Source organism: Chenopodium album, chromosome 6 (assembly GCF_948465745.1).
Source record: "Chenopodium album chromosome 6, dcCheAlbu1.1, whole genome shotgun sequence".
NCBI classification, from domain to species: domain Eukaryota; kingdom Viridiplantae; phylum Streptophyta; class Magnoliopsida; order Caryophyllales; family Amaranthaceae; genus Chenopodium; species Chenopodium album.
Window position 1 is genome coordinate 76,665,180 of NC_137839.1, and position 25,063 is coordinate 76,690,242.

General features: G+C 34.3%; 3 protein-coding genes across 4 annotated transcripts; 1 reads left to right on the forward strand and 2 right to left on the reverse strand.

Moving 5' to 3' along the window:
* The first annotated feature begins 10,028 nt into the window (after positions 1-10,028).
* LOC145636383 (cysteine-rich receptor-like protein kinase 25) lies at positions 10,029-15,281 on the forward strand. 2 transcript variants are annotated; one of them, XM_081687937.1, is made up of 7 exons: positions 10,029-11,064; positions 12,147-12,272; positions 12,642-12,766; positions 13,734-13,944; positions 14,051-14,288; positions 14,579-14,729; positions 14,829-15,281. In XM_081687937.1, the coding sequence occupies exons 1-7, from the start codon at positions 10,203-10,205 to the stop codon at positions 15,138-15,140; spliced, it is 2,025 nt and encodes a 674-aa protein (XP_081544063.1). In that variant the 5' UTR covers positions 10,029-10,202; the 3' UTR covers positions 15,141-15,281. The 2 variants fall into 2 exon arrangements, with proteins under 2 accessions (XP_081544063.1, XP_081544062.1); XM_081687936.1 differs by having other exon boundaries at positions 10,031-11,064; positions 12,639-12,766; positions 14,829-15,280.
* Positions 15,282-19,987: 4,706 nt separating this feature from the next.
* On the reverse strand, positions 19,988-22,037 carry LOC145637322 (cysteine-rich receptor-like protein kinase 10). The gene is made up of 5 exons (XM_081688784.1): positions 21,888-22,037; positions 21,159-21,369; positions 20,826-21,063; positions 20,420-20,570; positions 19,988-20,305 (listed from the first exon to the last, which is right to left on the reverse strand). Exons 1-5 carry the CDS (start codon positions 22,035-22,037, stop codon positions 19,988-19,990), a joined length of 1,068 nt encoding a protein of 355 aa, XP_081544910.1.
* A 90-nt stretch (positions 22,038-22,127) lies between these two features.
* LOC145637323 (antimicrobial ginkbilobin-2-like protein) lies at positions 22,128-24,058 on the reverse strand. The gene is made up of 3 exons (XM_081688785.1): positions 23,667-24,058; positions 22,851-23,281; positions 22,128-22,318 (listed from the first exon to the last, which is right to left on the reverse strand). Exons 1-3 carry the CDS (start codon positions 24,056-24,058, stop codon positions 22,128-22,130), a joined length of 1,014 nt encoding a protein of 337 aa, XP_081544911.1.
* Between the last annotated feature and the right edge of the window lie 1,005 nt (positions 24,059-25,063).

Below are 25,063 nucleotides of genomic sequence, written 5' to 3' on the forward strand. Positions count from 1 at the left end.
TCTCTTTTTTTTAATTAAATAATTAAAAAAATTGAGAAACCACTTATTTAAGAAAAATGGTCTCTCATTATTTTTAATATAATAAATAAAAGAGAGAAAGACCATTTATTTAATAGATATGGTCTCTCCTTTTTTTAAACTAATTAAAAATAACCATTTAAAATTAATAAAATAAATAATGAAACTTGTGAACTTGTAAGTCCATAAACCTAACACCTAAAACCCTAATTTCATACACGCCGTCCCCCCCTTCACCCCACCCTCAATTTTTTCTTTCTCCTCTCTTTCCTCCTCCTTTTTCATTTCTGATCATCCCCCTTAATTCTTTATCTATCCTCTTTCCTCTCTTTTCTATCTCTAGTTTTTCTTTCCTATCTAAACTCCATATTAACTCCATCCTCAACCCACAATCGCCGAGCAACGAGTATCGCCGAGCAACACTCGAAAAACTCACGTTGAACACGGCACACCGGCCTTCAACCAACAACCGCCGCAGCCAGATCTTCATTTACCCCGAGCCTAAGTTTTTTTATTAATATTAGATTTTATTATAGTTTAGATTACACAATAGATCTAGGTATATTTTGTTTCAAATTCCTAAGTATGATTATTTTTTTGATATGATTGTAATTTTAGTTTATATTTATAAGATTGTGTTGTAATTTTTTAAATTTTCATACTTTTTTCTATGTATAATTGTTGTTAATATTTGGATTTTAATTGTTTAATTTTAGATATATTTGTTGGTCATTTTGTAATTTTTATGTTTGTTTTGGTATGATGTATGTTGTAGACATGGGTGGTGGTTGTGGGAGGTCGTGGGTGGAGTGGTTAGATTGGGTGGTGGTTGTGTGGGTTTTAGGTGGGTGGAGTGGGCTGTTTGGGGGTCATGGTGAGGGTAGGTTTAAATTGGGTCATGGCGAGGGTGGGTTTGGGTTAAGGTCGAGGTGGGTACGGTGCAGGTGGGCGTGGGTTTGGGGCGTCGAGGTGGGTACGGTGCAGGTGGGCGTGGGTTTAAGGCGTTGAGGTGGGTACGGTGCAGGTGGCGTGGGTTTGGGGCGTCGAAATAGGTGAAGGTAGGGGTGCGTTGTGATTACTTTTTTTTTTTACAAAAAAAACATATATATGAGAGAGACCACCTATTTGAAATAGATGGTCTCACTTTTTCAAAAACTGAGACCATCTATTTAAAATAGGTGGTTTCACTTTTTCAAAAACTGAGACCATTTATTTTAAATAAGTGGTCTCAAATTTTCAAAAATTAAGACCACCTATTTAAAATATGTGGTCTTAAACAAGAGACCACTTTTGATGAAATGGTCTCTTTGGCCAAAGACACCTCTTAGCTAGAGACCACACCTAAAATGGTCTCTTTGGCTATTTTGAGATGATCTCTTTGGACAATTTTGTAGTAGTGACCCTCAACCTGATGATTACCAAAGATAACAAGACGAGCCTTCAATCTCTCGAGTGTGCCATCAGAATTAAGTTTGACTTTGTAAACCCATCGACACCCAAGAGCTTTCTTACCCAGAGGTAAATTTTCCATTACCCATGTGCCATTTTTTTGTAATGCATCAATTTCTGTTTGCATAGCCGCTTTCCACCCCTCATCTTGCATTGCCTCCTTGAAATTACGAGGCTCAACTACCGTATCAACTGCTGCAATAAAAATACGGTGTTGCACAGAAAATTTATCACAATTCACAAAATGTGCTAAGGGGTAAGGAGTACCTGAGGAGCATGGAGTAGACGATGAACATTGCAAGATAGATGGACTAGGTAAAGATATAGTGTGTGCGACATAATCCCGGTGCCACCCTGGGGGTTGCCTTGGACGTTGAGCACGATCCAACGCAATAAGAGAAGTAGAAGAGGGGTCCGGAACAACTAAATCAAGGCTGTCCGTACCAGTGGTCGAGGAGGCGGCAGTGGGGGCAGGGGACACCACGGGACTGCCGTTGTCATGAACAGCAGCCTCAGGTGCCCCGTGGGGGGTAGAAGTAGTAGCACGAGGTTGTGAAGAGTTTTCAGGCACAAGAGAACCCTCACCAACCTCTAATACATACTCCAAATCATCAAGAAAATCGTGATCAACACCAACATAGTCATTAGGCACACTCTCGGCACCCACAGTAGAAGAAACCGAATCACCATCTTTCACAAACGGGAATTCGTTCTCATGGAATTTAACATCACGGGAAACAAAAATATCACCGGTTTCCAAATCATACAACTTCCACCCCTTCTTGCCATGAGGATAACCCACAAACACACACTTCCTACTCCTAGGTGCAAATTTGTCACCCTTAGCCTTTTGGTTATGAGCAAAACAAAGACAACCAAACACCTTCAAAGCATAAAAAAAAGGGTTCTTTGTCAAAGAGAATTTCATATGGGGTTTTATTAGCTAGCAAAGCAGAAGGAGTACGATTAATCAAATAAACCGCCCCAAGGACACACTCACCCCAAAAAGTAATCGGCAAATTGCCTTGAAACATCAAAGCACGACTCACATTCAATATATGTTGGTGTTTACGCTCTACCCAACCATTTTGTTGAGGTGTGCCAACACAAGAGGTTTGGAAAAGAATGCCATTTTCAGTAAAATAAGGGAGCATGGGTTTAAATTCTGTGCCATTGTCACTCCGCACACACTTAACATTGACATCAAATTGACACTTAACCATAGCAAAGAAAGAGCAAAAAGAAGAATAAACTTCGGTTTTGTCATTCAATAAATAAACCCAAACACCACGTGAAAAATCATCAACAATCGTCAAGAAATAATGAGCACCGCAAGTAGAAGCCGTGTTATATGGTCCCCACAAATCACAATGTATCATTTCAAGAATACGACTAGCACGACTATCACTATCAGGAAAACTGGCTCGGGTCTGTTTAGCAAGAGGACAAATTTCACAAGCTTTATGTAAACACGTAGTACCAGTAGTACCTCGAATAGCAGGAATCAATTTGACGATTTTTTCCGATGGGTGCCCCAAACGACAATGCCACAACTCAAATGTAGAAATGTCCGGACCCGGGAGTGCACATACTTTTGGGAGACGCCGGAAATAATATAGTCCATCTATCCGTTCACCGCCTCTAATTAAGCTCCCCGAGGATTGATCCTGTATAGCACAAAGAGAGTTAGTGAATCGGACAAAGCACTTAGAATCATCAATCAACTTAGATACCGAAATCAAATTGCAAGTTAATTTAGGAACAAAGAGAACATGCTCAAGAGTAATTCCATCCGCCAAGAAAACGCGACCCTCCTTTGTTGCAAAGGCTTGAGCACCATCGGGAAGACCAACGGGGCATGGTAAAATTGATTGAGTATCAAATAATGAAGACTCGTCACCCGTTACATGATGAGAGGCACCCGTGTCAATTATCCAAGATAGAGAAAAAGAATCACTGGTGATACGATCGGAAGGAACATCAAATACCCCACCCACAATTGGATTAGTGGTGGCAGATTGATTAGAGGAAGAAGTCAAAATAGGAGTAATGTTGGCAGAGTGTAAAGTAGAAAAAGTAGCAGCAGTAGGCGAAGTGGCAGCAGCGGCCGCAGGGAAGAAGCGCGGGATATCCCCGCGGCCTGGCAGAAACTGCTGGGTTGTAGCAGCGGCCGCGGGACAGGGCCGCAGGCTATCCCCGCGTCCTGGTGAAGGGTGCGACATTAGAAGCGGTAGAGGTGCAGCGGGAGAAGGAACGGCAGCAGCAGTGACGTGTGGTGCAGCACCCGCCGGAACAGTAACACCTGCCAGAACATTTGCAGCAGCCGGAGATGAACGCCCCTTGTGTCCATACTTATCCAGCCACCAATCGGGGAGGCCGTGAACGAGAAAACAACCGTCAAAATCATGTCCCGATCGATTGCAGTGGGTACAATGTAGTTGTGACTTAGCATGACGCTTCAATTCAGCAGACAACACTAGTAGAAAAATTGCATTTGGCACCCCCCATATGGCACTGGTTCAGCCCAAACCGGTGCCAAAAACCGGCCCAAAATTGGGCGGGATTTTAAACAAAGGGAAAAGGCACCGGTTCAATTCAAACCGGTGCCAAAAATGTAAAAGGCACCGGTTTGAACCGGTGCCAAATGAACCGGTGCCTCATTTGAAAAAAAAAACCGCGTCTTCTTTCTTCCTTATTCTTCCTTCTCTTTCTCTTTCTTTTCATTTTCGCTGTTCAAAATTATCTTCTTCACTGTTCCATTCTCTAAACCCCTCACCTCACCTACGAAACCCCTCACCTCACCGCCGCAACAGTCGCCGGCCACCATCACCGCCGCCACCCCTGGCCTTCTCTTTCTCCCCTGCCATTCTCTTTCTCCCCTCAGCTCAACCCCCTCCACGCCGATGTTACTTGAACCTCCAATGTTTCTGAATTTTTGCTGAAGGTTGCTTGGTAGCTCGGTACCGTTGATGTTAACAATAGTTAAGCCGGTAATTTATGGATCTGAATCTATGAACATTACAGTCTCGCTTTGAATTGCTAATCCCTGTGCTGATTTTGGTAGTAATTTGTTTGATTATTGATATTTGTTAGATTTAGGGTTTTAGATTTCAAATCTAGTTGTTATTTCTTTTGAATTGCTGTTATGTGTGCTGTTTTGGTTGTAATTCGTTTGATTATCGGCGTATGTTAAATCGAATTTAGAGTTTAGGGTTTGCTGTTTTTGTGTGAGTTTGAATTTCGTTGTTATTTGCTCAAGTGTTAGGGTTTCAGTTCAATTTGCTCAATATTGAAGCCAAATTTATTCTTATACCAAAGCTTATGGTGGCGGCTAACTGACTATGGTAATTCTTTTTCTTTCCATTTTTTTGGGATTTTTGTGCTGTTTGGAGAAATTTTATGCTTTGTTGGATTGATGGGCTAATGCAATTTGTAATTGAGAGATTTATTGAGTTTTATGCTGGGATTAGATTGCCTACCAACTGTTTGATGAATTTTCTGAATGAGGATGGTGGAATACTAGTGAATCATACTGCTAGTTGAATGCATGCTATATGAATGCTATTGGAAATACATATATTTTTTTTTTTCAACTAAAATTTCTGTATATATCTATTGAGAAATATCAAGATGACTTAATGAATACTGCATATTTTGAGAAAAGTAAGCTAGAGGGTATCCTGCCTTGTTCAAGTTTTTCCCCTATATTTGCTGCCCCAATCAGTTCAGTTGTTTTCAGTAAATCGGAATAGACCCTTGGTAGTTTTTTTTTTTGGGTGATATTGAGCTGATAATGATTCTGTTTTTGTACAATGCTAAAATCTCCCAAGGGCTTCTGTGTTTGATATGTGTATGGTAGTGTGGATTTGGCATTGATGAGATGAGATTGTATGAATGTCATAGAGAGTCTTGTAGAGTAGTGATGTAGAAGAGATTGAATACCAGCATTGAATATTAAGTTGATCAAACTTGTTCTATGGTAGTAAATATTTGCTCATTTCCTTTGCATGTTTCACTGATGTGATTTGTTTGTCATATGCTAGTGCGCACAACAAGAGAATGGACTTGATTGTGCTTTGTATGTGATGAGATTCATGCTTGACATTGTGACTCATTGTACGGACACTCAACAGCTTGATGAGGTAAGTCCTAAAACTTCTTGAAATGCTATATTGATGTGATTTCACGCCTTAGACACTTAATATTACCCAACAATGGCATGTTATGAGAAACAAAAAAGCTATTTCACAAGAAAGGTAGAAAATGGGCTGAATAGAAGTCATATGGGCCATGTTAGGGCCATTTTGTGTTAATATGCTCTTTTGATGTGATTTCTTTCCTTATACACATATAACTAGATAATATTGACATGTTATGAGATAAATAAAGTTCATTTAATAAGAAATGTAGGAAATGGGCAAAGTAAGGTCATATAGGCCATATTCGGGCCATTTTGAGTAAAAAGCGTCGTAAACCTTAATAAAATGCTCTCCTATACAATTTTAGGGCTTACACACATACAACTACCCAACATTGACATGTTATGAGAAAGAAATAGTTCATTTGATAAGTAATGTAGAAAATGGGCTACATAGAAGTCATATAAGCCCTATTTGGGCCATGTTGAGTAAAATGCGTTGTTAAACTTCTTGAAATGCTATATTGATGTGATTTCTAGCCTTAGACACCTAATATTATCCAACAATGACATGTTATGAGAAACAAAAAGGCTATTTCACAAGAAAGGTAGAAAATGGGTTGAATAGAAGTCATATGGGCCATATTAGGGCCATTTTGTGTTAATATGCTCTTTTGATGTGATTTCTTTCCTTATACACATATAAATAGATAATATTGACATGTTATGAGATAAATAAAGTTCATTTAATAAGAAATGTAGGAAATGGGCAAAGTAAGGTCATATAGGCCATATTCGGGCCATTTTGAGTAAAAAGCGTCGTAAACCTTAATCAAATGCTCTCCTATACAATTTTAGGGCTTACACACATACAACTACCCAACATTGACATGTTATGAGAAAGAAATAGTTCATTTGATATGTAATGTAGAAAATGGGCTACATAGAAGTCATATAAGCCCTATTTGGGCCATGTTGAGTAAAATGCGTTGTTAAACTTCTTGAAATGCTATATTGATGTGATTTCTAGCCTTAGACACCTAATATTATCCAACAATGACATGTTATGAGAAACAAAAAGGCTATTTCACAAGAAAGGTAGAAAATGGGTTGAATAGAAGTCATATGGGCCATATTAGGGCCATTTTGTGTTAATATGCTCTTTTGATGTGATTTCTTCCTTATACACATATAACTAGATAATATTGACATGTTATGAGATAAATAAATTTCATTTAATAAGAAATGTAGGAAATGGGCAAAGTAAGGTCATATAGGCCATATTCGGGCCATTTTGAGTAAAAAGCGTCGTAAACCTTAATCAAATGCTCTCCTATACAATTTTAGGGCTTACACACATACAACTACCCAACATTGACATGTTATGAGAAAGAAATAGTTCATTTGATAAGTAATGTAGAAGATGGGCTACATAGAAGTCATATAAGCCCTATTTGGGCCATGTTGAGTAAAATGCGTTGTTAAACTTCTTGAAATGCTATATTGATGTGATTTCTAGCCTTAGACACCTAATATTATCCAACAATGACATGTTATGAGAAAGAAAAAGGCTATTTCACAAGAAAGGTAGAAAATGGGTTGAATAGAAGTCATATGGGCCATATTAGGGCCATTTTGTGTTAATATGCTCTTTTGATGTGATTTCTTTCCTTATACACCTATAACTAGATAATATTGACATGTTATGAGATAAATAAATTTCATTTAATAAGAAATGTAGGAAATGGGCAAAGTAAGGTCATATAGGCCATATTCGGGCCATTTTGGGTAAAAACCGTCATAAACCTTAATAAAATGCTCTCCTATACAATTTTAGGGCTTACACACATACAACTATTCAATATTGAAATGTTATGAGAAAGAAATAGTTCATTTGATAAGTAATGTAGTAAATGGGCTATATAGAAGTCGTATAGGTAATATTTGATAAAATACATATTTTTTGCCTAATTAATTATTTTTAAAATAATGTTTTTGTATTTCAAGTTTTGCAAGGTCCAAAAGGATGGTCCGTTGACAATCAAGGAGCTTAATGAAGTTCGTGACATGTTGGCGTCTTTCATCACCTTCAACATGTAAATGGCATGCATTGTAATTGTAAATTATTTATGTTAACTTTTGAACTATATATAACTTATTATTCATTATATATGTGTACTTACTATTATTTGTATATGTAAGCAACTTTTTTTTTTTTGTATTGCGTTTGGGAATATTTATATCTATATATATATATAATTGAATTCTTGTATCTAATATTATTTTTGTATATAATAATTAATACCATTATTATTAGTTATTATAATAATAAAATTATTAATTATTATATTTAATATAATTGCTGGAATTACAGGGTATTATTATTGCAGGTTTTTTTTTAAATATTATTGCACGATTGAAAAAAAAAACGAAAAAAAAAAATTATACAAAAGGCACCGGTTAGGCAGGAACCGGTGCCTAAACTATCCACCACCCAAAAAAAAATGGCGGGAGAGCAGTATTAGGCACCGGTTAACCGGTGCCTATTCTACCCTATGGCACCGGTTTTGAACCGGTGCCAAATAGGGGGTTTTTGGCACCCCTCAAATAGGCAGCGGTTCAAACCGGTGCTTAAGACCGGGTTTGAACCGCTGCCTAATGCGTTTTTTCTACTAGTGCAAGAAGGAAGAAGATAATCCACCATTCACCATTGTTGAGAAATCGAATTGTAGAGTAGAATTAAAATGAAAAAAAATCAGCACTTTAGGGTCGAAATTTCGGCAGGAGAATACAGAAATTCAGCGATGTGGAGTAACAATTAAGCAAATCGGCAATGTAGAGTAGCAATTAAGAGTAGAAATTTAGATTAAAATTTCAGAAATTTAGTGATTAGAATGTAGAAATTTAGGGATTAGAATTTGATTGGCTCCGATACCATGTCACGAAATAATTTTCCGTAGTTTCATTAGAGTGTAGAGTAGAGTATTTATACAAGAGATTAGGGCTCAAGAAATAGGCCCGTTAACTATACAATATAAACACTAATTATAGGCCCTAACAACCTTTTTAATGATGATCACTAGATTAGAACCTGAACAATGCACAAAATCTATTTTAATTTTATAATTTGTACATATAAATTTTTTTTCTTTGTGACAAATTTTCGTAGAATTATGCATAGGGGTGAGCAAAAATTCCGGGTACCCGGAATTAGAACCGGAACCGGTTAGGAATTGGCTGGTCCGGAACCGGAATTGGACCCGGTGGTTCCAATTCCGGGTAATAAATTAAGGACCCGGTTATAACCAATTCCAATTCTAATTCTCAACTTTTTGGAACTGGAACCGGTTGGGTACCCGGTTACCTAATATATGCTAAACTAAATAAATTTTAAATAAATAAAAATATGTTGAATGTATCTAAATTGTAAATTAAAAAAGTATTTATTAATACCTAACATAAATACAAATAGCTTAATGCATATATAAATATAAGTATTAAACGCTAAAAATGAACCTAACAAAAATAAGAATTATAAAATGTATTATATTTTAACAATTACATATATAAGTAGGTACTCGGAACCGGAACCGGTACTCGGTGGTTCCAATACCAATTCCTAAATTTTAGGACCCGGTTGAACCAATTCCAATTCCGGATTCGAATTTTTCCAACCAATTCCAAGTCCGGGTTCTAAAATTTTGACCGGGTACCCGGTTTGCTCACCCCTAATTATGCACCTTAGCTTGTACAAAAATAATTTGAATTTTATAATTTTAAATTTAAATAAATCGAATGAAATAAATGTTTAATTATAACTATTCCCTGTATTTTAATGATGTCCTCCTACCTTACTCATTAATATTGGTAGCTCCCAACACTTTGGTAATGCATGCCTAGGAGGCTAGGAGTAAGGAAAAGGGATTTGTTCATGCGTGGTGAGGCTCAAACCTCGCACCCCGAGAATGCAAGGCGACCCCATAGTCATTTATTTAATTCCTTTAGTTATAGGACAATCTCAACCAAAAAGTTAAGTTGATTATAGAGGCGCAAGAATATGTTTTATACTATATCACGCCCCTTCACACAATATAGCCCGTTGGATTTGGACAGTGGATGAATTAGAACCCATGACCTTTGTATCACGCTAGCTCCGATATCATGTTACAATCACACTTGAAGCTTAATGAGTACTCGTGTGAGATGAAGCTTAATGAGTACTCGTGATAGAGTATAAAACATATTCATTGGCATCAACCATCAGCTTAAACGCAAGATTGACTTGTTCCTTTAACATACAATGAACCGTCTTGTATTTATATACATAAATCTGATTTGGTCGTGTATGTGGAATTGCAAATTACAAACCTCATTGTCATGTTACGTCAAAGCTAGGTAATATATATTCACACAGCCTAACAGGTGTTAGTAATAGATAACGACATGTCCACATATAAAAAAAACTACTTTTCCACAAATTTGTCCTAACTAATTAAGTACTTATAAAGTAATATTTTGGTAATTTATCTCTAAAATTTATGCCTACCAAATCACAAATTAAAGTCAAAGCTTCTTGACAACAATAATTAACATAATAATGTTCATGTTAATACATATTATTGTCTCAAAACTATTTCTGATCTTAGCTCTTTCATCACTTATTTTTTCTGCATCGCTAATCAATAGTGATCCGGGGCATACCCTTATCAGATCATGGTGCTCGCCCGCCAAATTCGGTACTGATATCTCTTACAAGAGCAATCTCGATTTGTTGCTCAATTCCCTTCCAGCAAAGGCAGCCACATCAGGTCATAGCACTAATACTGAAAACTATTATACAAATTCCTCGGCCTTAGGTGCAGGCAATTCAGAGGTAATCTATGGCCTTTTCCTATGTCGAGGAGATACTACTTCTAAGGATTGTAGCGGGTGTGTGTCTACGGCAACAGCCAACCTACCTTCGAACTGTCCGAATGCCAAAAGTGCGGTAATTTGGTATGATAAGTGCATGGTTCGATACTCGAATGAGTCTTTCATTGGAAATGTTGATGGCTTAAATTTGGTATGGAAAAATAACGATGGAAATGTTCAAGCCATTAAAAGTTATGTGAACGAGAGTATGAAATTGGGGTGCGATATTTTGAAGGACATAGCGTCTCAATTGGGTTCGGCGAAGAATTATTCTCGATTGTCATGGAATGGGAAACAGAAGTACTATTCGACTAAAAATGTTTCGTTTAATAAATTTGTGAGAATAAACACAATGGCTCAATGCACGCCTGATCTTGCTCCTAAGGTTTGTGAGTTATGTCTTCGAATTGTTATCGATGAAATGATGTCGTATTGCAATGGGAGTCAAAGAGTTCGGATGTTGAATCCTAGCTGCAATATAAGGTGTGAAATATATCAGACTAAGGCCTCATTACTATTAGAACCAACACCTTTGCCAGTTTCTCAAGGTATGTTTGTGATTTTATATACACCGGTTGAACTATATTGATTCGTATAATATTGCGATTGTTATATCATTCCTTAAGGAGCACCATTTTACAACCCAAAGTTTTACATTTTGGAATAGTTATCAAATAAGGTGTATCATCTATTTCCTCCTTTTCTTTTTAGTTAACATGTTTCTTTAATCATGTTTGTCAATATACAAATTCAACCATTAAGATCTTTAATTACCCGAATACCAAAAATTATATAAAAAAAATTGATATTTTAAATATATATATATATCGTGACGAATCTAACAAAACCCCACATGACTGTATTTTTCATACGTATAAATCACAAAACACGGTTAAAAGGAAGTGTGTGAATAGTGCTAAAGTCAAAACGTGTCAACTAAAGAAAACAGAGGGTAGTATTTTATTCTATAGCTTGTCATATACTTGTATGTAGGAGTATTACATTATAAAATTATGTGAAATAACACCAATAAGTTCATGGAAAAAGAAAAAAAAATTATTGGTTTGTTGAGGGTATATATATATATAATTAAAAATAAATTAATAAAAGAAATTTAAATTGAAAAAAAAAATTATAGTATGTAACGGTGACGCTGATAAATTCTAATATGACGTACTTCCTAAGACTTGTTCCCTTCACTTTAAACAAGTAGATATGGTCTGATCTGATCTGAATATATTAAAGAATAAGTAATAAATATTTTAAATAAGTTGAAGAGGATAAGTCCTAAGTAAAAACATGACCTTAGATCTATAGTATATTAGTCCATACATAGATGTGACTTTTCTAACAAAACAAAATACAAAGCACAAATGATATTGTTGCGTACATTTTAACACGTCATTCAGGAAAACACCACAATAATAAAAGGCCTTCTAATGATATTGATTGAATACAAATATTTATTCTTTTGCATATTAATTGATCAGTTATTACCAAGTGTGCTATCTATTTATCTCACTTTCACTTATTTGAGTTGATATAAACTTATTTTATTTATAGTTATTTAAGATTTATTAACCTTAATATCAACTTTAATTTTTGAACATATTTTGTTTTGAACATGTAGATAATTTAAAGAGGAAGCGTATTTTACTATTGGTTATCTTACCGATATTGGCAGCCATATCAATTCTTTTGTGTTATGGAATTTGGAGTTGTTTGCTCAACCGGAAGGCAACGGAAACAGCTAATGGTAAACTATCTTTAGCATGACATCTTCAACACACAAAAATCTATAATATACAGTTTGTCTATTCTGCAATATATGGAATATTAATGTTTGCACTATCCACACATAAATTCTGACTTCAAATTTTAATTAATACGAGTAAATAATGTTGCTTGATTATGTTTCAATTATTTATATTTTTACATTTATCAGATATGTTAAAAGTCAATTTAGACACTTAGAAAAGTAAAAATTCAAAATGTTGCAGATATTTTGAATCAAAATGTAAAATTCATGGAAGCATCAAACTATTTTATGATTTATCTACATAGGCCTATATAATGTTTTAATTTTGTTCATTCTCTTCTCTTTGTATATTCATTTCTTTAGTAGAAGCATATGAGATTAAAAAAGCTGTGGACTCACTCCAATTTGACTTCAACACGATACGGAAAGCAACATGTAACTTTTCTGCAAAGAACAAACTTGGACAAGGCGGATTTGGTGAAGTCTACAAGGTAACTAACATATATAGAAAATGAAAATTATTGATCATGATGAGATTGTGACATATATATATCAATCAATAATTAATACTCTTGTAACTATATATTAAAAGACATCAACACTGACACATGTCATCTTCTGGTGTGTCCGTGATTTATTTATTTTTTAATTTTTTTTTTGAAATTTTTTTAATTATAGTTATACAAAAATAATTTCTTATATAAGTTAAAAAAAATAATTACCTTAAATATAAAAAAAAAATTGATATATCTTTCCACACAAACATTTATGACTATATAAGAAAATATTAACATAATTTGCGACATATTTAATCTACTTCAACGAAGTATTCATATTTTTTCTCTAATAAAAATAGTTGTTCATTTATTGATTAGAATTCAAATCAAAGTAGTGTGTATATTTATTAATTTTTTACAAAAATTTAATTTTTTTGTAAAATAACCAATTATATTTAAAGGTTAATATTACAGACTATTCACATTTACTTAATTTCAGTTCAATTCAATTCAGTTCAGCTCCAATCAGTTCAGTTCAGCTCCTAATTTCCCTCTCTCATAAAATATTCATATTAACTCAGTTTAGTTCAGTTCAGCTCCAATCAGTTTAGTTTAGCTCAGTTCAGTAAGTGTGAACAGGCCCTACATAGTTTTATTTTCTTAAAATTACCGTGCATGGCATGGAACCTAAACTAGTATCTTCTATATATAGGCCCAAGCTCGCACGCATAAGCTTTACTTGGACGAGAAATTATGACCACATAAAAGCTAAGCCTAGCATGATGCGAACGCGGGATGATTACAAATAAATTTCAGATCAATTTTAGCATGATGAGGTTTTCTAATTACAAATTTACAAGATTGAAGTTAATAAAGAAATTATTACAATATCATAAGATATATTAAAGTTTTATTCCTAATTCTTTTGTTGAATTTGTGGTTGGGGCATATTTTTGATCAGGGGAAACTTGATAATGGAGAAGAAATAGCTGTAAAAAGGTTATCCAAAAAATCTGAACAAGGAGCTGCAGAGTTCAAAACTGAAGCTGTTCTAGTAGCAAAACTTCAACACAATAACTTGGTGAAACTCTGGGGATTCTGCCTTGCAATGAATGAAAAGATTCTTGTCTACGAGTTTCTCTCAAATTCTAGTTTGGATCGATTTATATTTGGTAACATCTTCACAAATTAAACTTTTAATTTCGTTACATTAAGTACAAATAACACAATGGACGGTGTTATAATACATCTTAATTCTTACACCATGATTTATTGCAGATCAAAACAAGCAAGGTTCTTTAGATTGGCAAACAAGGTTCAAGGTTATAGTTGGCATTGCAAGGGGTCTTTTGTACCTTCATGAAGACTCTCCATTAAAGGTTATTCATCGAGATCTCAAAGCAAGTAACATATTGCTTGATAAAGATATGAACCCAAAGATATCAGATTTTGGCCTTGCAAAACTTTTTGGAGTCAATCAAACTCAGGATGACACTAATCGAATAGTCGGAACATAGTATGATCTCTGCACTTCATCCCCCCCCCCCCCCCCTCTCTCAAATCATTTTTGTATTACTCCATATTATATACTTTCCATGCTACTCCATCCGTTTTTAAATACTTGTTCTACTTTTCTTTTTCGACTGTTTTTAAATACTTGCTTCATTTCCTTGTTTGAAAAGCTTTTACAATATTACAGACTTAAATTAACTGCATACCGTTTTTAAATAATGTGTTACAATATGTACCCTATACCTTGCATTCTTGCTAATAATAAGGTTTTATAATTCCACATATGTATTGCAGTGGTTACATGGCTCCGGAATATGTAATAACCGGTCATTACTCTGCAAAATCAGACATATATAGTTTTGGAATCATTATCCTTGAGATAGTGAGTGGTAAAAGAAATAAATTTTTCAATGGATTTCAGCTTGAAGAGGCACTACTACATCGTGTAAGTTATTCCTACCTCTCTCTCTAATTAATGTGTTTGAATCATATCCAAATGTATGTAGTTAATTTAAGTCTTTAAAATCTTAAACTTATCTACCAGGCATGGAGACTATGGAACGAGAAAAAAGCCTTGGATTTGGTTGATACAACGTTGAGTAATAATTTTCCTATAGACGAAGTACTGAAATGCATCCATATCGGTTTATTATGCATCCAAGAATACGCTGTTGAAAGGCCGAGAATGGCATCAATTGTTGCTGCTCTTAGCGGACAATCTATTAGCCTTCCTCTTCCGAAGCCACCTCATTTCTTTGGTACAGTCAGTACTTCTGAAGATAATCAAACACTTGATGAGCAAGACTCTCCATATACTGGCACTTACAATATAACTGAATTGTATCCTCGTGACTAACGTTTTCCTTTACTAGATGGTGCACTGTGAATTCAAAAATATTGGATGGCAATTTATCCATGTTAGTGAACATTTCTACATACTATGCATATATAACAAATTTGTTTTATAGTTGCAATTTTTCAGAAACGGATGGAATAGTAATATATACAACTAATACAAGTTAATCACTGTCTTCAGGTGAATATGTGGGTTTCATAAACTATCCTACTGACCCCATATTGCATATTTTGATGATGATAGAGGGGTTGATTCATATAATACTCGTAATATCTAAGGCCCTGTTCATTTCACCTTAAAAAAAATATTAAGTAGAAATAATTTCAGTTCAGTAAAAATAAGTTCAGTTTAGTAAAATTAATTTCAGTTCAATAAAAATAATTTTAGTTCAGTAAAATTAATTTCAGTTCAGAAAAATTAAGTTTTCTTAACAAAGAATCATAATAGAAAATTAGTAAAAATAATGTCAGTTCAACAAAAATAATTTAAATTCAGTAAAATTAATTTAAATTCAGTAAAAAAAAAAAATTTAAGCTCCGCAAATATAATTTTGTTTCTGTAAAAATAATTTCAGTTCGGCAAAAATAAGGTGAAGTGAATGGAGCCTAAATATAAAAAAGAAGTGGATTACTAAAGTAGAATAACAACTAAAACTGCTACGCTAGATTGCCGATTTTGCTTCTCACAATAAAATCAAAATTCCTTGAAATCATGCATGTATCTAGTTGAAAATTTAAATCACTATCTTTTATTAGAAATTATAACATAACATGACAATATTATTCTCCCAATCTTCGTGCATCTAATTAAAAATCACAACCGTTCAAAAAAAAAAAATTAAAAATCACAAAAGATAATAAAGTTGAGTTTAATTTGTAAAAAATAATAAAAAAAAGTCAAAACGTGACAATTAAGTAATGTTTTAATAATTTCAACTTTAATAACTTAAAACCCCTTCGTGGATTATTAAAAAAAAAACACAAAAAACAAAAAAAAAAAAAGTTATTTAAGGTCGGAAAAAAAAAATAAAAATAAAAAATCAAAGGTTAAAATTCACCAGTAGAAACCAAAGAATAAAGACTACCCCTGACATGGATGGGTGGTATGATTGATATTAGTTGAGTTGTCAATTTGTCATAGTTCATTCATACTAGAGCCTCAACTTTTAACGAGGACAATTATAGATTGACCTCAAGTCAGCCAATACAACAAAACACAGTGCGGGTCATATACTCGTATGACTTATTGAGCCTAGCCCGTCTACTCGTCTAGGACCCAAGGCATAATTTATTTTTATTTTTTTTAGGAAATGGTCTAAGGCATTTTTTTTTTAAGGGGCCCAAGTCATAAATTTTGTTTTGGTCATTGATGTATTTTTCAGGGTACATTGTATTTTACCACCTTAAAACACCTAATATGGATTTAACTAGAGTTGTCAATTCGGGTAAACGGATCGAGTAAGAGTGGATCGAGTCAATTCGGATTAATTCCATAACCTATGCAGGTCAGGTTTGGGTTGGGTCATGCTTGAGTCGGGTCACGTCGAGTCATACTTCTTATCGAGTTTGGGTCGTGTTAATAACATGTTGGGTTACATTCGGGTCGGTTGAACAATAAGTCGGGTTTAATTTGGGTTTTCACGGGTTAAAACGGTTTAGGATTATTCTCAGGTTCGAGTCGGGTTCGGTTCAAGTCAATAATTTGCGGGTTAGAATTAGGTTGGGTCATTCACGGGATAACAAATATTTCCTCCGTTCTGTTAATATTGCAACAAGGAGGAAATTACGCATCCCAAAACACATTTTATATGCTAAATATCTATAATTGTGTAAGAGTAAAAATTATAAAAAGTTGATATTGTGAAAGTATTAAATGAGACGAATCCAACAAGATCCCACTTGACTATATTTTGCTTAACGTATAACTCATATTATATGGTCAAACAAGAGTGATGAATAGTGCAAAAAGTCCATTGTTGCAATATTAATAGAACGGAGGAAGTATATACTATATTTAACTCTTAAATTTGAGAATGATGCTCCTTTCTTTTGTTGGCCTAGACCGACTAAGACAAAATGCTTTGATCAACAATAATAAGGTGGTCTAAATTGCATTTAAGTTGATTTGAAATCATGTCAGGAACAATTTGGGTTGAATTTAGGTCGGGTCAATAACAATTCGTGTTAATTTCGAGTCGGGTTAGTAACAGATCGGGTTAATTTTTGGGTTGGGTAAGTAATATGTGTGGTAAAATTCGGGTCGGGTTGATAACAAGTTGGGTTAGATTTGGGTCAGGTCAATAACAAGTCGGATTGATTTCGGGTCGGGTTTGTAATAATAGGTTGGGTTAAATTCGGGTCGGGTTAGAAACGGGTCAGGTTCTTAACAAGTCGGGTTAAATTCAGGTTTTGACGGGTTAAAACGGGTTTGGGTCAATTTTGGTTCAAGTCCGGTTCGGTGCAAGTTAATTAAATTGTTGTTGCAAACCAGTTAATCGGTGCAAGTTGTATACCGGTAAATTGGTCGTTTAAAAGCAAATTGAATGGTTCCACAAACCTAATTGGACTTCCGGAGGATATTAGGGACCATGGTAAACATTTCGGTAATCTTTATTTACGGGCGAAAAAAAGTCAAAAAATTCCAAAATCGAACGCTAATATCCACGCTTTTTGAGAAATTTTGGAGGTTTCGGTGCCCGGTGTTGAAAAGTCTTGAAATTCTATGGGATACATCTCGGGGTCATATAATGTCGTTTGGAACCATATATGATCATGATTTGTTGTTATAAATGTTCGTGGTAGGCTTGAATTAATGAAATCAGTGCAAGTTGTAAACCGGTAATTAAATTGGTTGTTTAATTAAAAGGTAAATTGGATGGTTCCACCAACCCAATTGGACTCCCGGAGGGTATTAGGGACCATGAAAAACATTTCGGCAAATTATATTTCTGGGCAAAAAAAAAGTCAAAAAGTCCAACATTGAAGACTAATATCCACGCTTTTTGAGAAATTTTGGAGGTTTCGAAGCCCGGTATCGAAAAGTCTTGAAATTTTAAGGGATACGTCTTGGGGTCATATAAGGATGTTTGGAACCATATAGGATCATTATTTGTTGTCATAAATGTTCGTGGTAGGCTTGAATTAATGAAATCAGTGTAAGTTGTAAACCGGTAATTAAATTGGTTGTTTAAAGGTAAATTGGATGGTCCCACCAACCCAATTGGACTCCCGAGGGGTATTAGGGACCATGAAAAACATTTCGGCAAATTATATTTCCGGGCGAAAAAAGTCAAAAAGTCCAAAATTGAAGACTAATATCCACGTTTTTTGAGAAATTTTGGAGGTTTCGAGGCCCGTTGTCGAAAAGTCTTGAAATTTTAGGGGATACATCTCTGGGTCATATAATGCTGTTTGGAGCCATATATGATAATTATTTGTTGTCATAAATGTTTGTGTTAGGCTTGAGTTAATGAAATCGGTGAAAGTTGTAAACCGGAATTGGTCGTTTAAAGGAAAATTGGATGGTTCTACCCACCCAATGGGACACCTGGACGGTATTAGGGATCATAGTAAAATTTCAGCAATTTTTATTTCCGGACAAAAAAAAGTCAAAATTTTCAAACTTTAAAGCTAATATCCACGCTTTTTAAGAAATTTTGGAGGATTCGGGGCATGGGTTCGAAAAGTCTTGAAATTCTAGGGGATACATCTGAGGGTCATTTAATTCTGTTTGGAACCATATATAATCATTATTTGTTGTCATAAATGTTCGTGGTAGGATTGAGTTAATGAAATCGGTGCAAGTTATAATCCGATAAATTGGCCGTTTAAAGGCAAATTGGATGGTTCCCTCCACCCAATTGGACTCCCGAATGATATTGGGGACCATGGTAAACATTTCGACAATTATTATTTCTGGGCGAAAAAAAAGTAGTTTTTAAATTCTAATTATAAAGGCTAATAACTATGTTTTTTGAGAAATTTTGTAGATTTTGGGGCCTGTTATCAAAAAACCTTGAGAGTCTAGGGAAAATATCTCGGGGTCATGTAATCATGTACAGATCAAACCAAACGACTTATACCAAACGAGGAGAGTATATTTTTTATTTCTCTGCTACCATTGATTAGTTAAACTTTTTTTTTTTTTGGAGTAAATTAAAATTTATCCAAAACTATGAATAAGAAATACATATTTTTTGTAATTTAAATATTAAATAAGCTAACACAAACATTGAATTTTGTTAAAACCAATTGGCCTATAAATAAAGGACTTTTTATGAAAAACTACCTTATATACATCAAATCTTGTGAAAAACTACCTTATAAAAAAATTATTGTAAGAAACTATGTTATAAAAACTAAATTTTGTAAGTTGCTACCATGTACTTAATTTAACAATGAAAAAGAAGGGGAATTAGAGGTTATAAGAGGGTTATGGAGAAATTAGGTAGAAAAGGGAGAAAAAATGTCTGAAAATGGATCATTAAACGTCTCTTATTAAATGTAATAATTCAGCAAAAGATAGCTTTTTACAACATGCATTAATTGTTTTATAAAGTAGTTTTTTACAACATCTATTTTTTAAAATGTAGTTTCCTACAAAAATTTTTTAATAAGGTAGTTTTTCATAAAAAATGACTTGTATAAGGTAGTTCTTCACAAAAAGTCCATAAATAAATGATCCCTTTCCCTAATTTTTTGTCTTATGAAGACAATGTAATAGTAGATGGCAACAAGCTTAGTTTATTAAACCATGAAAAGCTTCATAATAGCCAAGTATACCTTTAGGTACACATAGCTCTTAAACCCTTGCAAAGTATAAGAATTTATCATTGAACCAAATGAAACTCAATAAGTTGAAGTTTCTGAACTAAACGACAACCGCATTGACTTGCTTGAGGATGCATCGATTTCAAGGTCCTTTATTTCAGCCCACGGTTGAAATTTGTTACAAATAAACAGACCAGGTTCTTGAGGCGTAGGAAGTTCAGAATCACTATTAAGATTAATAGCTATTGAAGCCATAGTAGGTCTTCTTTCAGCATCTCCTTGAGTACATAATAACCCAAGTTGAATGCATCTTATAACTTCGTTTCTTTTGTAAGAATCTCTTAAAGATGGATCCACAACTTCTAAGGGATTTCCCTCTATCCAGTGCTTCCAAACCTAGGAAATATTACCAAGATTTTATTAAGAAATTGAAACGAATAAATTAGGAGAAGTAATAATTAAATCCAAATTTAAACGAACAAATTAAGAGGGATAATTTCTTGTACTCACATATGTAAGAAGTTGTTCGCTTGTCCGCGGTTGTTGAAAATTGATGCCCTTTCTTCCACTTATAATCTCCAAAACTAGCACTCCAAAACTATATACATCTGATTTTAGCGAAAACTCACCACTTAGCAAATACTCTGGGGCCATGTAACCACTGTAAAACAAACAAAATTTCATTAACCCAAGCACGTTAAATAAAATTGCAAATAGCCCACCTTCCCTTCACTTGAACTTGCCAAAGGTTGTCTTTGACTTTTAGCCAATTCGCGCATAAACCTAGGACTTTTGTAAATAGAGGAAAGATGCATGTGTGTGTGTAAGTATTCTAAACTTGTTAGTTATGAATTTTTATCGTCTTACCGGCCTAGTCAAATTTATTAAGAAATCATACATATTGAAGATAACTTACAATGTTCCCTCAATCCTGTTTGTGCTGGCTTGGCTTTCATCGACGTTGAAGTGTCTTGCTGAGCCAAAGTCACATATTTTTGGATTCATGTCATTGTCTAAGAGTATATTGCTAGCCTTAAGATCTCGATGTACAATTCTCAACCGAGAATCTTCGTGTAGATAAACCATCCCTCGAACAATGCCAATTACAATCTTGTAGCGTGTTGGCCAATCCAATTCTTCTTGTCTTTTGGGATCTGTTAAGTATGAGAACCCAAAAAAATCTAGTTAACATGACATAAGTTAATATTATTGTTGTTCTTTTGTTTTGTTTAGTTTATTTTACTCATACCAAATAGGATGAAGTCGAGGCTTTTGTTGGGAACAAGTTCGTAGACAAGCAACTTCTCGTATGCAGCCAAACAAAACCCTAGCAACCTGACAAGGTTTCGATGTTGAAGCTTGGCTACAAATACCACCTCGTTCATAAATTGCTCTACACCTTGATTAGAACACACAGATAATCTCTTTACTGCTATTTCTTGTCCATTGGGAAGTATACCCTGATGCAAAATGTTACACGTTAAATATGTTAAAGGCTTTCGTGTTGTAACTTGGCTGAAGATTTGTAAGGTTTCTGAATCGGAGCCTGGGCTGGCCTGGTCACGATGTTCATTAAGACCGAGCTTCATATCCCAAATTAGGTAGATAGCAGGGGTGGCAATTCGGGTCAGTGGGTCAGGTTCGGGTCAGATTTCGGGTCAATTTCGGGTTATGCTTAGAAATAATCAAAAATAGTGCAAACTTAAAATTATTACGAAATATGAAATTTTGGTCAAATCGGGTCGAATTCGGGTTATTCGGGTTATTCGGGTTCGGATCGGGTCGGGTTTCTCTCAGTAACTTTGGGTCGGGTTCGTTCGGGTTATCGGGTCGGGTCAGGGATTGCCAGCCCTAGTAGATAGATTTACCAAAAAATCATTAGGGCAAGACAAACTTTATTAGCATATTATTAATTCATAGAAAAAAAAAAATACAATATATTAGAAAACATTATTAGTAGAGAAGTCCATCACCATACCTTATAAACTCCTCCAAATCCCCCTTCTCCTAGCTTATTATCATCCGAAAAATAATTCGTTGCTATTTGAAGTGAATTCAAATCATAATGCAGGGAGTCAATATTCGAAAACTCTTCACCATCTACTGCATAACATAAAGTATATTTCATAATATTATCAGTCTACAACATAAAAACTACATAAAACGAACGGAATAATTTACGAGTACTAAGCAAAATAACATTGAGGTATGTATATGTCTACGTACTGTAATCTAAACTTGGAATTTGATTTACTTGGTTTAGATTATGCAATGGTATTATTTCAGCTGCATCTCCAAACTTCTTCATTTCTCTCTTCCACAATAAATAGATACATATTGTGACTTGAACCACTAAAATGGCTATTAAAACCACAATTGCAATAGTTACATAATTTGATCTTTTCTTTCCTGCATAGGCAAATTACAAGTTAAATTTAACCACATTTTTAATACAACAATAATATAACGCAATATGGTTTTTCACTCAACATCATTATATGGAAGTGTTGATTTTTACCACCTCCAAAAAAACCACTTATTTAACCACTTATTTGCTTTTACTACCTTCATAAAAAAAAGTTTTATTTTACCACCACATAAAAAAAAAAAAAAAAAAAAAAAAAAATTGGCTTTTACCACCAATTACCGCCAACTAATGGATTCCTTCTATAAATCCGTTAGTGTGGCCCACTATGCCCACGTGTCATCATATTATTGGGTAAAAATAAAAACAAAACTTAATAATGTGGTGACATGTGGACAATCCGCTAGTTGGCGGTCATAGGTGGTAAAAACCAACTTTTATTTTTATATGTGGTGGTAAAATAAAACTTTTTTTTTATAGTGGTGGTAAAAGCAAATTTTTCGTTTTTTCCATGTGGTAAAAGTCAAAATAACCTCATTATATTGTACAAATATGAGATAAAGGTTTCTAAAATACCTGTAGAAGACCGCGAGGGGAGATTAGAAGGTGTTTGAAGAGGTTCATAAAACCGGTAAAGTTCGTATCTAGTGTTACAGCTTGAAGTTAACACTCTAGCACCTATACTACTACTGCAACACTCAGGAAAATAATTGTTGGCCTTCCTTAAACATATCTGGCACTGATCTATGGAAAGATCTGGTGTGCATTGAGCTGCAGCATACTCTGTCCAGAAGCTAGTAAAGTTGACCTCTTTGGTTGCATATTTCTTTGGAGATGTCCCAACATTGTTAGCCAATTCTTGCATGACTTCACCCACTACTTGATTGAAGGCGCTAGTGTTCGTGATATTGTTTTCATAGTTTTTGTTAGTCATAAACAATGGTGGAGATTCGTCCACGATTCCGAAGAAGGACTCGTTGGAGTAACGGACCATGCAATCAACATACCTATGGTGCAAAATAATAATAATAATAATAATAATAATAATAATAATAAGGGACGGAGGGAGTAGAAACGTAAAAGGCCTTGAAAATACGCCCAAACATAAAATTGTACGAGTAATCATTAATCTACATATGTACTCCCTCATAATGGGTCATTTATAGGGGGCATCCTGATTCAAGCTAATATGGTTTACTAGGCATACTTAGCTTGATCAAATAAATACCTATTATTTATAAACATTTTACACAATGATTATTATTATTTTAATAAATTAGCAAAGAAAATTATAAAATTAAAAACTTTGGGTATAAATAGTGCAAAGTCCATTTGTGTCAATTATTTTAGAACATATTTAGTATATTGATTACTATAAGTTCTATAACTTACCAAATGGTAGCCATGACAGGGCGAGTTGAGCATTTATCTGATATACTCTGAATGGCTTTCGGCACACATGTTTTGCAATCGTAGTTTGAGTCATCTCCACGACAAAGATAAAGGCCATATACATTGTAAGAACGACCATGATCATACCCTATAACAGTCGTATTGAAGAATTTTTTTTCCCCTAGGCTTTTTGTTGCATTTGTGGCTAGAGAAGATAAAAGGGTATTGAGATTGGCCTCATATGTGCTGTTGGGAGCATAACTATTGTTGGAACAAGCTATTTTAAGTAAAGTATCGCCTGCGAAGCTTCTATCGATGCAGGCAATACAAAGCACAAGAAGCAAAAATGTATGAAAAGGCCTTAGAATGGCAATGTTGGTAAATCTAGGCATTTTTTAAGTGGTTTAAAATTGATGATGATTTGTTCACCAAAGAGGAAATCCTACCGAAAGAGGAATTAGTAGAGTACATAGTTAACTTTGGAGAGCATGATTAAGTAGCCTAATAAATTTACCTTTATGACTTCTAGGTCAATTTAGAATAATTATTTACGTAATAACATTGGAATTTTCTTAAAATTAACTTTTAGTGATCATAAATTCATGGTATTCATTCTTAAATTGTGATTAAAAAAATAACAGGACTAATATAAGTGTAAATTGGATTGATGGCGGTCAGCAAATTCCAGCTGGAGGAAACTTAAGAATGAAATTTGAGAAGGAAGAAACTTCATAGCTGATGCATGGTGGCATAGGGTCCCCATGCAGGAAGACTCAAAGGTGAAAAAAGCAATGTGAAATGCTGAATGTTTAGCTTCACTCTAGACTCTAGTACGTCTTTTCCTGCCGTGAACCAATGAATATAACCCATCCTATACATTATAAGTTTATAATGTCATGCTTTCATCGTTTTTTAAAAAACTACCTCTATTTCATACTTCCTCCATTTTGTTAATATTGCAATTTAGAGAAAATTACGCATTCCAAAACACATTTTATATGCTAAATATCTATAATTGTGTAAGAGTAAAAATTATAAAAAGTTGATATTGTGAAAGTATTTTATGAGACGAATCCAACAAGATCCCACTTGACTATATTTTGCTTAACGTATAACTCATATTATATGGTCAAACAAGAGTGATGAATAGTGCAAAAAGTTCATTGTTGTAATATTAATAGAACGGAGGAAGTATTATTTACAATGATTAGACATTTTTCCCTCTCTATTTTATGTTAAATCACTCATTATTATAAAAAAGAAAAATTTGCAAATTGCAGCTATTTAAAGTTTGTATTTTGCAAATTGCAGCCATTTAAATTTTTTTAGCAAATTGCAGCCCGATTCAATTTTTTCATCGGTTTACAAGTTGAAAAATCTTCGATTAAGGTTTAAGG